This window comes from Pleurodeles waltl, chromosome 6 (genome assembly GCF_031143425.1).
Source record: "Pleurodeles waltl isolate 20211129_DDA chromosome 6, aPleWal1.hap1.20221129, whole genome shotgun sequence".
NCBI lineage: Eukaryota > Metazoa > Chordata > Amphibia > Caudata > Salamandridae > Pleurodeles > Pleurodeles waltl.
The window spans coordinates 1,614,836,970-1,614,852,277 of record NC_090445.1 but is presented as its reverse complement, the minus strand read 5'-3'; the positions used below and the strand labels follow the sequence as shown (position 1 = coordinate 1,614,852,277).

General features: G+C 45.7%; 1 protein-coding gene and 1 long non-coding RNA gene across 2 annotated transcripts in view; one reads left to right on the top strand and one right to left on the bottom strand.

The window, feature by feature from the left end:
* TNFSF15 (TNF superfamily member 15) overlaps positions 1 to 9,043 on the top strand; it is a 55,245-nt gene extending 46,202 nt beyond the window's left edge. Inside the window, exon 4 of the mRNA XM_069241514.1 lies at positions 8,011 to 9,043. Coding sequence (XP_069097615.1) covers positions 8,011 to 8,288 — 278 coding nt within the window. The 3' untranslated portion in view covers positions 8,289 to 9,043. The remainder of the gene's footprint in view (positions 1 to 8,010) is intronic.
* Positions 1 to 15,308, bottom strand: part of LOC138302192 (uncharacterized) — a 127,888-nt gene that overhangs the window by 83,289 nt on the left and 29,291 nt on the right. The gene's annotated exons all lie outside the window — the stretch shown is intronic.

Below are 15,308 nucleotides of genomic sequence, written 5' to 3'. Positions count from 1 at the left end.
CATTGGGTAAGGGTCCTGTAAGGCTGTAAAAGCATGATTATTGCATCTGTGTGTGCCATCATGTGCAATGGGTGGGTGACCCTGTACTCCAGTGCTTGCATTCTTTCGTTGGTCCTGGTGTGATAGTTGGTTTGGGGTCCGTGTGGGTATCTGTACTGGACATGCTTTGGTGATGGGTGTCTATGCATTGGTGTTACATGCAGGGCTTGTTTTTGGGATGTGTGGGTTGTGTTGGTGGGGTATATGGGGGTTGTTGGGGTGATGGGTGTGAGGGTAAGGGTGGGGTATGTAATGGCATGCAGGTAGGGTGGGGGAAAAAGTAGTAAAGATTTTCCTTACCAGAGTCCAGTCCTCCTGCTACTCCTGCGAGGCCCTCATGATGCAGTATTGCCAAGACTTGCTCCTCCCATGTTGTTAGTTGTGGGGTAGGAGGTGGGGGTCCACCGCCAGTCCTCTGTACTGCAATCTGGTGTCTGGAGACCACAGAACGCACCTTACCCCGTAGGTCTTTCCACCTCTTCCTGATGTCATTCCTAGTTCTTGAATGCTGTCCCACTGCGTTCACCCTGTTGACAATTTTTCGCCATAGCTCCATCTGCCTTGCAATGGATGTCTGCTGCACCTGTGATCCGAATAGCTGTGGCTCTACCCAGACGATTTCCTCCACCATGACCCTGAGCTCCTCCTCAGAGAACCTGGGGTGTCTTTGAGGTGCCATGATGTGGTGTGGGTGATGTGTGAGATGCTGTCTGTTCTGATGTGTGAGGGGATGTGTTGTGTGTTGTTTGAGGTGCGTGGATGTTGTGTAGGTGATGGTGTTGTGTGTCTGTGGATGCTGGCGTTGTTTAAGGTAGTATCTTTCTCCGACCTGCTTTCAAATTTCTGGTAGTAAGGGTTTGTGGGTAATGTGGGTGTGTGTTTTATATTGGATTGGGTGTGTGGGTGTGGTGTGTGTATGTGTAACAGGTGTGTGTATTTCGATTTGTCCAATGTGGTGGTGTTTTGTATATGTGTGTGTGTATTTTGAGCAGAGCGATGTGTACCGCCAATAGTTTACTGTGGTTGAAAGTCCGCCGCGTTGATTCATGGGTCGTGATAGTGTGGACGTATTCCTGTTGGTGTAACGGTGTCGGTTTTGTTATCGCCAGTTTATCACTGACCTTTGGTGTGGCGGACTTGTGTGGGTGTCTTTGTTGTGGCTGATTCCGAGCTGTGGGTCCTAATACCTGTAGCAAAATTCAGTTGCCGCAGTGGTATGTTGGTGGTCTTCTGCACGGCAGTAAGCAGGATTTACCGTCAGGGTTGTAATGAGGGCCTTAGTCTCTTTTTCAGAAGTCAAAAATCTTCAGCAAGACAAAGCAGGAAGCTGTAGCTAACAAGAGTTCCATTGCTGGATACTCCTTTGGCGAAGGACCGATGAACAGAATTTGCTGCTGTGAAGAAGAGCATAGCAGGAGCTACCTCCAAGGCAGGCCTACCTGCAATGCAAATTAGTAGGATAGACAAGTAGGTGGGTCCTAGTCTTCCATCGGTTCTCAGAGCAGTGTTTAGCCAAATACCTTCTAAGTCTCAAGTTCTAGATCATGGCTATCTGGGCACCTTTAGCACCACAACTAAGGGTCCAGGACATAAAGGGCTCCACTTGTTCAGTTAGGACACACTCAGGCTCAGTGTGGGTTCATGATGGTTTAAGCCTTTTTGTGTCCATGGGGCTCTGCACAGGAGGCCAGCAAACTAGCCTTTGAAGTCAGTATGGTAGCCTTGGGATCAAGTGATAAAGCACGACTCAAGTAACAGGGATGGCATCTGAGGGTTCACAGTAGGCTTTAGGCAACAAAACAATCTGTCCAGGTGCAGCAAAGCAATCTTGTGGAATACACAGCAGGCCACAGAAGTAGGCAGTCCTCAGAGTCCTTCCGCAGGTCTATTAAGTGAACTGAAGAGTGGGTCTGAGGGTCCCTTTCTTTTATACATGGTGTCATCTTTGAAGTAGGAGAAGGTTCTAGAAATGTCTCTTTGAAGTATTTGAAGTTTCCTGACTCCTCTACCCAGGCTCCAAGCAGGATACAAGGACAATGTACTGGTGACAAATCATGTGTGTGAAGGTAATGCAGAGCCTATTCAATTGTAAGTGGGGCTGTGCCCTCTGCTTCCCAGCCTGCCAGTTGATGGCTTATTCAGGCACACCTAATCCCTTTATTGAGTAGCTGTCTGGGGAGAATTAACAAAAGTCCAAATGCCAACCACACCGAGTCATGTGACCCAGGCCAGGCTCCAGCCACCAATAAGTAAGGGCAGGAACATGCCAACTTTCTAAAAGTGGCATTTTCAAAATTTTAATTTAAAATCTGACTTTATCATTGAAGCATATTTTTAATTAGAATTTCACAGACATCAAACATGAAATGCTTACCTCTCCCCAATTAAAAGTTAGCACCTACTAAGTGTAATAAGGCAACCCAATGTTATCCTTTGAGACAAGTAGGCCTCACATTAGTGAAAAATGAATTCAAAGTTTTTCACTACTAGGACATATATAACTTGAAGGTACATGCTCAACCTTTTAATTACAATCCACCATGCCCTGTGGACTATATAGGACCTACCTTAAGGGTGACATATGCAATAAAAGGAGTGTTTAAGGCTTGGCAAGGGGTTATATTGCCAAGTCGAATTGGCAGTTTAAAACTGCATTTAGACTGCATTAGCAGGCCTGGGACATGTTTTAAGGGGCTCTGTAAATGGGTGGCACAATAAGTGCTGCAGGCTCACTAATAGCATTTAATTTAAAGGCTCTGTGTACATGGTATACATATACACTGGACTTATAAGTAAATTGAATATTCCAATCAGGTGTAAGCTAATTTTACCATGTTTGAGGGAGTGAGCACAAGCACTTTACCACTGGCAACAGTGGTAAAGTGCACAAAATCCTAAGACCAAAAAAAAGAATTTCAGCAAAAAGTGGAAGGCAAAGGCAAAAGGTTTGGGGGAACACCACCCTAAGGCTGCCAGGTCTAACAATAGTCACAAAGGGCCAGATGTACGTCGGTAATCATTTGCAATCACCAAGTAGTACATTTGTGTTATTCATTATTTGGTAATCGCAAACACCCATGTACTAATGTGTGTATTACACATTTTGCAGTTCCCCTTGGGTCACAAATAAACCTACCTCATGACTATTAATGAGGGCAGTCTCAGTTTGTGACCTATTGGGAATCCCTGAAATCACAGGGATGGTGGCCTACTGGGGTCAGCAGACCACCATGTCTGTGATTGCTTTTAAATTAAGCAATCTTTTTATTTTTAATTAGAGCCCTTTATCCTTAAAGAAAAATGGGACATTTTTTTTTTAAATTGAAGGTTTTCTTTTCAATTTTTCAAGAGTAGGCAATGGTCCATGAGACCACTTCTTGCACTTAAAAAAAGTTTTTTATAATCATTCACAAAGGAGGAGGGGTCCCTTGGGGACTCCTTCCCATTTGCAAATGGTTTACCACCTATTTGAAGTAGGCGATAACATGCAAATGTTTTTCGATCGCATTTCGGCTGCAAAACATTCACACATACGACTGCGATTCGGTATTAGGAATGGACGTCCTAAGTACCCCCCTTCGTAATACCAAATGGTAAACACAATTTGCGATTCGGTAATTGGTTACCAAATTGCAAATAGGCTTTGTACACTAGAAAAAGCCTTTTTGCATTCACAAACAGCCTGGACACAATGATGGTATTACAGCATTTAGAGTTTTCTGAAGAGCACTACTTGTCACACACAGTGATGATTCTCGACATAAGATATTGTCTTACCAATATAATTTTCATGTTTGATGGAACAATATATAGACAGATGTCTGTTGGCGAGCTGAAAAGAGTTTGTAACAAGATCCACTACTTATAATAATTTGAAAGTGGTAGATAAATTGTAAATGATAACCATAACTAGAATTTTTAAAGTTTGTGCGGTTTAAACTTGGTTTGTATAGGGCAAATACGTTTTCCTAACTACAACTCAGCAATGTATGAGCAATTGGTGTGAATTTTAAAATACTAATATGGTATGATCACAATTAAATAGTGATTAACTTAAATTTTATGTCTGCCAAAAATATGTACTGGTTATTTTGAATGTATAATTCTGCAATGGGGTGATCTCAGGGGACAATTTTGAGCATCAATCAATTTTAATTTATCATGTCAAAGAACATGGTGAATTGTTGATTTTGCGAGTACTAGTGAGTAAGTTTTGCATGTCCATGATGACACCATGGATATATTATTATAAGCAAAACGGCACCACACTTGTGTGTAAGGGTGGGTGATAAACTCTCCGCCGGCAGAGTTTGCTATGCTTTTGCCACTCTGTGCTCTGCTTGGAGCATGGAGTTCGGCAGAAACTCCACCTACTGCAGTGTTGCAAGTTTACTAGTGCATCCCCAGTTATGTCAATCACTCTTTCACTTGCTCAGTAAAGTATTGATTTTCGTGTAGGTGAACAGGGCAATCAGTGTGCGTGTCAAACCTCGCTCCCGTGCGCACTTTCTATTGGTCTGAAAAACCCAACAATGTTGCAGACAGCATTGGAGCTTGCTGCATGATTTCCACAACGTTTTTTACAACGTGTTTCACTTTTCACGGAGACCAGCTTGGGTTACTTGGAGTCTATTTGCAGCAGTCTGAGCAGTCTCACACCAAGATAGAGGTCTGCCCGGTGTTTAAGTGATGAAATATGTGGTTGAGGGTTTTAGCGGCTGAAAGACTGAGCACGGGCAAATGTGTTTCATTCAACACTCCTCACATATCGGTGTCGACAGAACTTTGTGGCGCTAATAGACCTGTTGAACGCAAACACGGAGTGGCATTATTACACTTCTAGTAATTGAAATTAGCTAATAATGCAGTGACTATGATTTTACTCATATTAACTTCATCAGCCCATGCTCATCAGTATTCACTGCGAACCAAAAGCAGCCTTTTTAAACTTATTAGCTGCTCCACATTTGCACTGTACTAACGAGCCTAGTTAGAAAGACCATTTCATTCAAGCGAGGTACTGTTCAGTGCACGCTTGTTAAGCCACTCATGTTGGCCTTCCTCCCAAGGTCAAGAGTTGCTTAAGGAGAACGTACCAGCACCTCCTACTCCAGAGCCCCTTACATGTAAGTGAACTTTTTTAATGGGGTCCCGGGGGGATTCGCCGAAGGATGAGGTCTTTCCCCCCCGGGGTCTTTGGGTAGGGTGGTATGGCCCAGAACGTAGTTGGGTTATCTTGGGCTATTTTTGGGCTGCAGGTGGGGGTTATATATGGGGACATTTTGTGTGGGCGGCCATCATTTTGTCAACGAGTGACACGGTGGCAGGTGCGCTTTTTGGGAGGATTGTCGTATTATAGATGTTCTGGTCTTGGAATTAGTCGCACTTCATGTGGGCAAAAAAAAAATAAACACCCTCTTATACACAGTTCCTGGCAGCAAGGCCCCACAGGATCAGTGGGTGGGCAAGGACAGGTCCCATAGGGTGGACAGCAGACAGGATCGAGTGGATGAGATGGACAGAGGTTTAGACAGGGCCCTACGGGAAAGGGTGCATACTCCGTTTAAGGTGGACAGACTGGCGTTTTGGTTGCAGGCTTATGACAGACCTTCAGACGCGGACATGCTGATATGGGGATTTACGCAGGGGTTCCAGTTGGGCTACACAGGTCCTTTGGTGCTGCAGTGGGCTGAGAATCTTCGTTCGGTGAGGGGCAAAGAGGCGCTAGTGCGCCAAAAATTGGAGAAGGAGGTGTTGGAAGGTCGCGTGGCTGCCCTTTCTTACATTGGCCGTTGCAGAACCTATTGTGTCCTCTATCGGTGTGGTCCCAAGCAGGAAAAAGGGCAGTATCGTTTCATTCACCATCTGTCATGGCCAGAGGGCACTTCGGTTAACGATTTTATCCCAGAGGAGATCACCAAGGTGTCCTATGCGTCGGTTGATGTGGCCATTGACATGGTGGAAGCTCTAGGGCCCGGAGCGCTGATGGCAAAGACAGATATCAAGTCGGCCTTTCGTTTGCTCCTGGTTCACAAGGGTGATTTTGAGTTGCTGGGGATTCAATTTCAAGGGTGCTGGTATGTGGACAAGGCGCTTCCTATTGATTGCTCTAATACTTGTGCCCTTTTCGAATGTTTCAACACGTGCCTGCAATGGATTTTCACGGAAGTGACTGGCCATGACCACGTGACGCATTATCTTGATGACTTCTTTTTTGCGGCGCCAGCGGATTCTCTGAGGTGCGCAGACGTTTTACAGCAATTTCAGGAAGTCATGGGGGACCTTAGTGTGCCCTTGGCCCCTGAAAAGACAGTTGGGCCCTCTATGGCACTGTCGTTTCTGGGAATTGATTGGACACGGTGACAGCGACGGCGTGACTGCTAGAAGATAAGATCCAGAAGATTCATGAGATGCTGAGTAAAAGTAAGGTAGCAGTGAGTGAGGTGCAGGTATTGCTGGGTCACCTGAATTTTGCATGCCGGGTGGTTCGGGCAGGGAGGATGTTTTGTCGGCATTTGGCTTTGGCTTTAGCAGGGAAGTCCTTGCCCCACTATCATGTGCGCCTCAAGGCGGGTGTACGGGAGGACCTACGTATGTGGAACACATTTCTGGAGTCATTCAGTGGAATTCCGCTGAAGGCCTGGCAGGAGTGGGAATGGGATGTTCAGATATTTTCTGATACGGCTGGGTCGACAGGTTTTGGTATTTATTGGCACGGCAGGTGGTTTGCAGAGGATTGGCCACTTGAGTGGAAGAATGGGACGTAGCATAGCCTTTTGGAGCTTTTCCCATTGGTGGTAGCGGTGTGCCTGTGGGGGAGCGCTTTGCAGCACAAGAGGATATTGTTTAGAGTGGACAATATGGCAGTGGTACATCTGGTAAACAGGCAGTCAGCAAGGGAGGTCCAGGTACTTCAGTTGCTTCGGGCTTTAGTGCTGCAGTGTTTTAAGAGTGACATTTTGTTTCGGGCACTTCATGTGCCAGGAGTGAACAATGACATTGTGGATGGTTTGTCTCGTTCACAGTGGGACAGATTCCATGGGTTAGTCACAGGCACAGAATTGTGCAGGATGGCAATGCCAGAAGCTCTATGGAACATAGGCACTCGAGGATGCTTTGGTAATGAATTCGCTGGCGCCATCTACGCGACAGGCATATTCGAAGCCGTGGGAGGATTTTCTAAGATCTGGAGCTCATAAGCGAGTAAGACCTGACAATACAGTGGAGGATGTGGTTCAGTTTATTATGACATTGATAGAAAAGGAGCAATCCAGGATCTCTATAGCAGGTAAGCTAGCACGTTGAGTTTCATGAGAAAGCTTTTCTGGGGAAACCAGCCGTAGGCCGATGAACTAGAGTAGCGGATTTTGGAAGGTTGGGCGAAGGAGGGGGGCAATCAGGGACCTCTTTGGCACCCGGTGTCGTTGCACTTGTTGAAGGACTTGTCCGGTAGCATGAAAGATGTTTGCTTTTGGCGCCTTCAGGGTGTCTCAATTGCTGGGCTCGGTGTGAAAGCCAGGTATTTGTTGGAAGGAGGTACATTGGGGAGGTCAGGGCGTAGCATTGCGACTCAACAGCTCGAAAACTGAAAAGAAGGGTTCCAGGGTGGTCGTATTTCTAAGGCGATATCCAGTTTCTTTGATCTGCCCTTTCAATCTTGGGTGTAGGTGGATGAAGGAAGCTAGTGATCAGCCGGGAGTGGTATTTCTGTATAGTGATGGAAGCAGGGCCACATCAGCCCAGTTATTGGCAGTGATGCGAAAGGGGCTGGCGGCGTTGGGTCACGACCCGCATCATTTTGGAACACACTCCTTTAGGATTGGGGTAGCTAAAGAAGCGGGGAAGAAGGGTTGGAGCAAGGGAGAGCTCATGTCTTTGGGGAGGTGGAAGTCATATTGTTTCTGGAGGTATGTTAGAAGGAGGGACATTTCAAAGGGGAATATTTGCTAATTTTTCTGTTTCTTTTTGCAGGTATGATGGCAGGCCCAGAGGTGGCTTACATTGGGATCTGGGTCTTCGGACATTCCTTTATGAAATGGGCACAGCGCCAGGCAGGACGGACGGTCAAAGGAGAGAACTTGGGGTTTGATGTAGAGCGGTATCATGTGCGATGGATTAGTAAGGGGGGTATGAGGTGGGAGGAGCTCTTACCACGCTTGCAAAGGTCTGCTGGGGTTACTGTCCGGATGTTTTGTGTTTGCATTTGGGTGAAAACGATTTGGTGGTCAAAACAGGGTTGGATCTTATGAAGGATCTGAAGAAGGATTTTCTGGTCATTTTGGCTCAGCGGAGCAGCTGCCATGTTCTTTTTACAGGTGGGTGTGGTGAGGGGCAAAAAATCCAGGGGCCATTGAGAGGGCAAGGTGCAAGCTTACAAAGAAATGAAGTTTCTACCTGGACAAGGGCATGACATATATGGAACACAAGGACTTGCGTTTTGAAGATGTTGATTTATTTTTTATTTTTAGAGATGATGGGATCCATTTATCTTTTATGGGAATGGAACTTTACCTTTTGGAGTTATAGGACACATTGAGGATGATGTTGCAGGAGGCTTTAATGGGGGGGGCATAAAAAGGCCAGGGTTGGCCTCTTCTGGTGGCGGAGGCAGAGAGAGTTTGCAGGTACCGAAACATGTGCGGATGGTGAAGATGGCAGGACAATTTTAGGTACTAAGGGGAGGAAACACCAGCAGGTTGCGACAGACAGGAAGGAAGCTTGACATTAGCGTTCAAGAGGAGAAAAAAGCGGGTCTGACAGGGAAATAGGAAAAACAGGAGTAGAGAGAGGGAAGGCAGGACAAGGTTACAGGTAGGGGGATGATGGGGGAGGGGGAGGACAATTTGGTTAGGTGTTTTCAATGTCTAGTGAGGTTTTAATTTTGTAAGGCAAAGACCAATGAACTATGGCAGTGATTCTAACCGTGGCGGGCGGCGGGCGCCAAAAGGCCGCCCGCCAGCACAGCGGGAAAGACCCAGCAACGATGAAGCCGGCTCCGAATGGAGCCGGCGGAGTTGCTGGAGTGCGACGGGTGCAGTAGGACCCGTCGCGAATTTCAGTGTCTGCTAGGCAGACACTGAAATTCTTTTTGGGGCCCTCTTACGGGGGCCCCTGCAGTGCCCATGCTATTGGCATGGGCACTGCAGGGGCCCCCAGGGGCCCCGCGGCACCCCCTACGGGGGTGAACCGCCAGGAACAGGATGGCGGTAGGGGTGTCAGAATCCCCATGGCGGCGGAGCGCGCTCTGCCGCCATGGAGGATTCTCAAGGGCAGCGGGAAGTCGGCGGTACACCGCCGACTTTCCGTTTCTGGCCGCGGCTGAACCGCCGCAGTCAGAATGCCCAGCGGTGCACCGCCAGCCTGTTGGCGGTGCTACCGCGGTCATTCGCCCTGGCGGTTTTTACCGCCAGGGTTAGAATGACCCCCTATGTTTTTAAGTACACCTGTTCAATAAAGCAGCCTTTTCCACACAGCAACGGTGTTGTGTGTTGTTCCCTCCTCCCCAATGTGGTCTCGGGGGGGGGGGGGGGAGGGGGGGGGAATTCGCCGAAGGATGAGGTTTTCCCCCCAGGGTCTTTGGGAAGGGTGGTATGGCCCACAATGTAGTTGGGCTATCTTGGGCTGTTTTTGGGCGGCAAGTGGGGGGTATATATATATGAGGACATTTTTTGTGGACGGCCACCATTTTGTCTTACAGGTGACAGTAGCCGGTCCGCTTTTTTGGGGGATTTTTTATTCCCCTATCTCCCTCCCTCTCAGTTAGCTAGGAATTGATTCCTTGTCATATTCGGATATGTGGAACGGGGTGTTTGAGCCGGAACCGGTGCATGCAACGGGTTTGTGTATATAGTCGGTGTCGCTTGGAGCAGGTGCTGGGGGAGGCGGATAGAGTTTGCAGGAACTGAAACACGTGCGGATGGTGAAGATGGCAGGGCAATTTTAGGTAGTAGTTGGGGGGGGACAGCAGAAGGTCTTGAGGGACAGGAAGGAAGCTTGACATTAGCGTTCAGGAGGAGAAGAAGCGGGTCTGACAGGGAAATAGGTAAAACAGGAGTGGAGAGACGGAAGACAGGATAAGGTCACAGGAAGGGGGAGGATGAGGTGGGTCGGAGGATAATTTGGTTAGGTGTTTTCGATGTCTAGTGAGGTTTTAGTTTTGTAAGGCAAAGGCCAAGGATCTATGTTTGTAAGTGCACCTGTTCCAATAAAGCGTCCTTTTCCACACAACAACGGTGTTGTGGTGTCATTACCTCCTCCCCAATGACAAGTATGACGTATATTTCTGTAGTGACTCTTATAATAATGCCAATATCTGTAATGAACTGTGCATTTCTTTGTTTCTGGCTTCGGCACTCGATGCAGAACTAGAATTCTCCCCCTCCTTAACAATTCTCTGGCTGTTGCAATTCACAGGAGAAAGTTCAGATGATTTTTGAGATTCATAAATATTGCAATGACAGTAAATATATTGTATTTTGTAAAATTCTCAGACCTCATTAATGAAGCCTACTGGTACATAATTCACATTCTTTATGGGCAATATTTATGCGTGTTGCATCTTTTCTGAAAGACTATGCACGCAACCAAAGTTTAAAAACTGAAGACCTGTCGCCAGTGAGCCTGGAAATTCGTGCTCCTCCTCTGCTCGATGTGGGCCTGAGGTGGAAATATCTCTCTGAGTGCAGATTCCTTTATATCTTTTTGCTTTTGTGTCAGTCACTGCTGAGCTTGAAGATAATCTGCAATGTTGGGCAGGCGAAGATAACAAATGGCTCTCCTGGCGGATGAGAAATGTTTTTTCTCCTGCGCTCCTACATTAAACGGCGATTTGTATTAGGGCACTTCCTTTCCATGTTTTTCACAGGCTGTGTGGAGATAAATGTGTATTTCTAAATGCCACCTTCCATAAATTAACTTCTGTGAGATATACATATATATATTAAGGCCAAAGCCAATCCACATTCCATCCACATGTAGTGAGGTAATTTTTATGATTCTTTGCACGTTTGCTTCAGGCGTTAGGCCTTTGTGCACTTAGCCCTGGATGTATTTTATTCCTTTTGCTTGCAGCATAGAGCCTCTGTGCACTTTGCTCTAAATGCATTTTATTCAGCTTCGTACTGTTATTTTACAAATAGCCAGTTCTACGGTTTTGTTTTATTTTTTATATCACACTGTTTAGCCTACTTTAGCACTGGAGTTCGCAATAACACATTCTTGTTCACTCTGTGCTTCAGTCAAGGATACAGTCTGGTACATTGCCGATAGACGTGGTAGGAGTTTAGTCTTTGGATTACTTGCGTAGGGACATTTCGTGATCACACTGACATGTTAGTTATAAAAACACTTCCTTGTCCTAATACACGCAAGAGGGAGATTCCGACCAGGGAAACCACAACTAGACGCTGACTGCCTTGTTGCAGGTGCTGAACCAGATTACATGCCTTTGCTCAGATATGAGGGTTGATGTCTTCCCGGGGAATCTGAAAGGCAAGTTAATAGCTTAACATGCTGTGCTCGAAATATAACTTACTGAGAGAGAATAGAATCTATTAACACCATGATAGCGTTGTTTTTATGTTTCACTCTCATCGTGACTATTTCAATCCTACTGTGTTGTATAGTTCTGGTTATTGCGGCTCATGCCTTAATATCTAAAATGCAGTAGTTTTATTAAAAACAGTTTATAAAACTTAAACTGCCTCTGTCATTCGTATATGAGATCATACTGTAAATGAGAGAGCTTGTTGGGACCTGAGTGACCACGACTTCCCTGAGAAGTTCTAAAGATGTCATGCACTCGGCTGCCCAATCATCCCTCCCCCTTGGGAGAGATGAGGCACTGCTAGTTAGCCGGAGCAAAACCGGATTTAAAGTGACAGGGGTCCTTCCAAGTGGGTAAGACTTAGTCCCCCACATCAGGAACAACCCTGCTACCTAGAAATCCAGTAGTCTTATTTAGGATAATGAGAGCCCACGTGACACACACATGACTTGCCCACAGGGAGGATTAGATACAAATTATCCGCCTATCCACATTCCATATTTGCTCACACGAAGGATTGGATGCAGGCACAGAATTACTGCTCAGTTAATTTGTTTAATCAAAATACTGTTGTCTTGCTTTAGCATGTTTTTGCCATCTTATATATGTATATCAGCCAAAGCCAATCCACATTCCACACGTACCCACAACAAGGACTAGATGCAAACACAGGTTTACTGCTCAGGGGTTACTTTTGCCAATAACTTTGGTGCGGCTTGTCGAACCTTCACAAAATTTTCTAAACTAATATGACAGTCATTTCAGCTGCTGTAGGTTTTGAGGTGATCCATCAAGCAGGGGCCGAGGGGGGGGTCCTAAATGTGTTTTTCCCATTCATTTTTCCGTAGGGTCTTTAGACACGCCTACAGCCCAAACTTCTGGACGGAATTACACCTCATTTGGCAGGAAATTGTTTTGTTGCACAGATTGTGCATTTTGCAAATTGCTGTAAATCCATCTAGCAGTTTTGGAGATTTTAAAAGGTAAAACAATAGAGATATCTAGGTATGTGGATCCTCCACGGATCCAACTGTCCCCATGCTGATATCTGATTGCTGCAAACACTTCAACAAGGTAGGTTTAACAGCCATCTTGGCACATGGCTTCAGCCAAATCCCAGAAAAAAATTTGAAAAAAGGAGAAGGGGCTAGGGTAGGGTCATCCTGAGCCCCTAGCCTTGGTCTAGGGGTCCCTTACAGGCCCTGCCAAGGCTAAAACACATTTTTCATTCAAATGTCCCGAAAATCCACGGCATTTAAAAAGAAAAGAGGGTGGCCTCACACTCTTTTTTTTAAAAAAAATTGCACCGGGAGGACCAGGTCATGGGGTATTGGGGGATTGAAAAAGAAGGGGGGTACACGGGGCCCCTTCCTATGGCTTGTTTTGACCCTGGTGACACCTAGCTCTCTGTGGCAATGACAGAGAAACATGCAGAGTACGGCACTCCTCCCAACCCGCACACCCAGGGGCCACCACCTCCCTTGGATGGACGTTAGCTCCCACCCACTGGAAGCAGGAGATGAGGGCAGGGAAACAGAGGAAACAAGTGCTTTTAGAGACAGGGAACTGAAAGTTTAGCAACTCCCTGTGTAGAAAAGCAATGCTGGCTCCCACAGGAGGCGGCGTGCTGGTTGGGACTACGGGGGCCTTGAGGAATATCCTGCGGTCCCATTGCACACTGGGTGCCCTGCAGGGCACTCAGGACAAATGGCTAGGCCCCAGGGGATTGGGTACCTGGGACCAAAATCAGCCCCTCCTCCATTTAATTAAGGCCAGGCCCAGGGGAGGTGGGGTCCCCAGGGCTTAGATTGGCCCAGGGAGGGGAGCCACTTGGCCCCCCTCCACGATTTAATAGAGGGCAGGACCTCTGGGATGGGGCCCCCGGGGTCGAAATAGGCTGAGAGGGGTAGGGTTGTGTGCAGCCACCTCCTCCATTGAATAGAGGTGGGTCTGGCTGGATGGAGTCCCCAGGGCTGAAATTGGCTCCACTCCCCCATGGATCTACCATAAATTGCTAAGATTATACAAATGTGCAAATGACCTGGACGGTCGACTTATAGTTACCTTAGGCCGTGAGTTATAGTTACTTGAAATAACTCTAACTATAACTGCTGGATTTCTCTGGTTTTGTGCGAGTAAATTCAGAACCTAATAATAACATCCCTATATTCTTTGTATTTTTCAGTAAATATATATGTGTATGTGTGTGTGTGTGTGTATATATATATATATATATATATATATATATATGTATGTATATGTCACTAAAAAAACAAAGGTTTCAGGGATGTTATAGTTAGGTTGATGTTTTACTCATAGCAAACCAGAAAAATTCAGCAGTTATAGTTATACTTATAGTTACACTTATGTTAAGAAACTATAATTCATTGCCTAAAGTTTCTTTCCAGCCCCAGTTATAGTTTCTTCGGATAATATAACTATAACTGATGAATTTCAATGCTTTTGTATGGGTAAAATGTCAAACTAACTATAATGTCCTTTGCTTTTCCCCAGGATCCGAGGAGGATCCAAGGATGACCCTCAAATCTGCAGAATGGCAGGAAAAAAGGGCACTTTTATGTCCATGAGGGGCTCCCTAAGGGACCCCGTCATGTGTCCTATGGTGTCAGGATGCCGTTAGCCTGACCCTTTAAATGTTTTTACACTGTTTTTTTCCCACCACCCAGAAAATGCATGAAACAAAATGGCGGCTGCAAATTTTCTGTTTGGTTGTGGCCAGCCAATCAGGGCATTGTTTTTCCTCCGAATCCACAGAGGATCGAGGGAGGATCCGAGGAGAATCCAAGAAGGATCTGCATCCATATATTACAAATTTGTTTTTTATTTAATAACTAGAAAATTACTAAACAGATTTACTCCAAATAACAACCAAGAGCTAGCTTTCTGCCAAATTTGGTGTAAATCCATCCAGCGGCTCGGACTGTAATCGTCGTCAAAATCACTTTTTCGAAATTAACATGGGAAAATGAGTTTTGGGACCGCCTTTTTTGTCAGCCACTGCTTAACAGATCACCTACCTTGAAAGCAGCTGAAATTTTGTGAAGATTCACCAACCGGCATCAAAGATATAGACAAGTCTATATCGATAAGATAAATATCTATATTTTATATATATATACAGCACAAGACAAAGTTATGATGATGGACAGTCCTAATATAACAACTAATACAGCAGAAGACAGCTCGGATTTGAGCTCATCAGCTGACGAAGCTTCTGCTAATAAACTGGATTTTCACGGGGAAATGAGACTACTACGATCAATCACGCCACAATCAAACAGAAGTCGAGGACAAAGTCGAGGAGGTTCAAGACGCGGAGGGGGAAGAGGCAGAAATCACAAATATCAAGACTAGAGAGGACCTTTCGATCTGACAATTCCAATATCATTGTAAATATCTCTAAAGTACAGCTCACCTCTAATCAGGAGCGAATTCTAAATTTAGAATTAAGTTTTTGTCCTGATAATCATTGGGATTATGTTGACACCAGAATAGAATTGTATAAATATACACGTAAGTTGCGGCTGTTGAAATATTTTTCCAAGACAACACAGGCCACTACATCTTGTTCCAACATTAATGTAGACACTTTATCTGGTTTTCATGTCAATGAAGCGCCTGATTTAGTAGAAATTGGCAGGTTGGGTTGTTTGGATGATGTTAGCAATGATATAGGTGAAGACAATAACACTTTGACTGATAT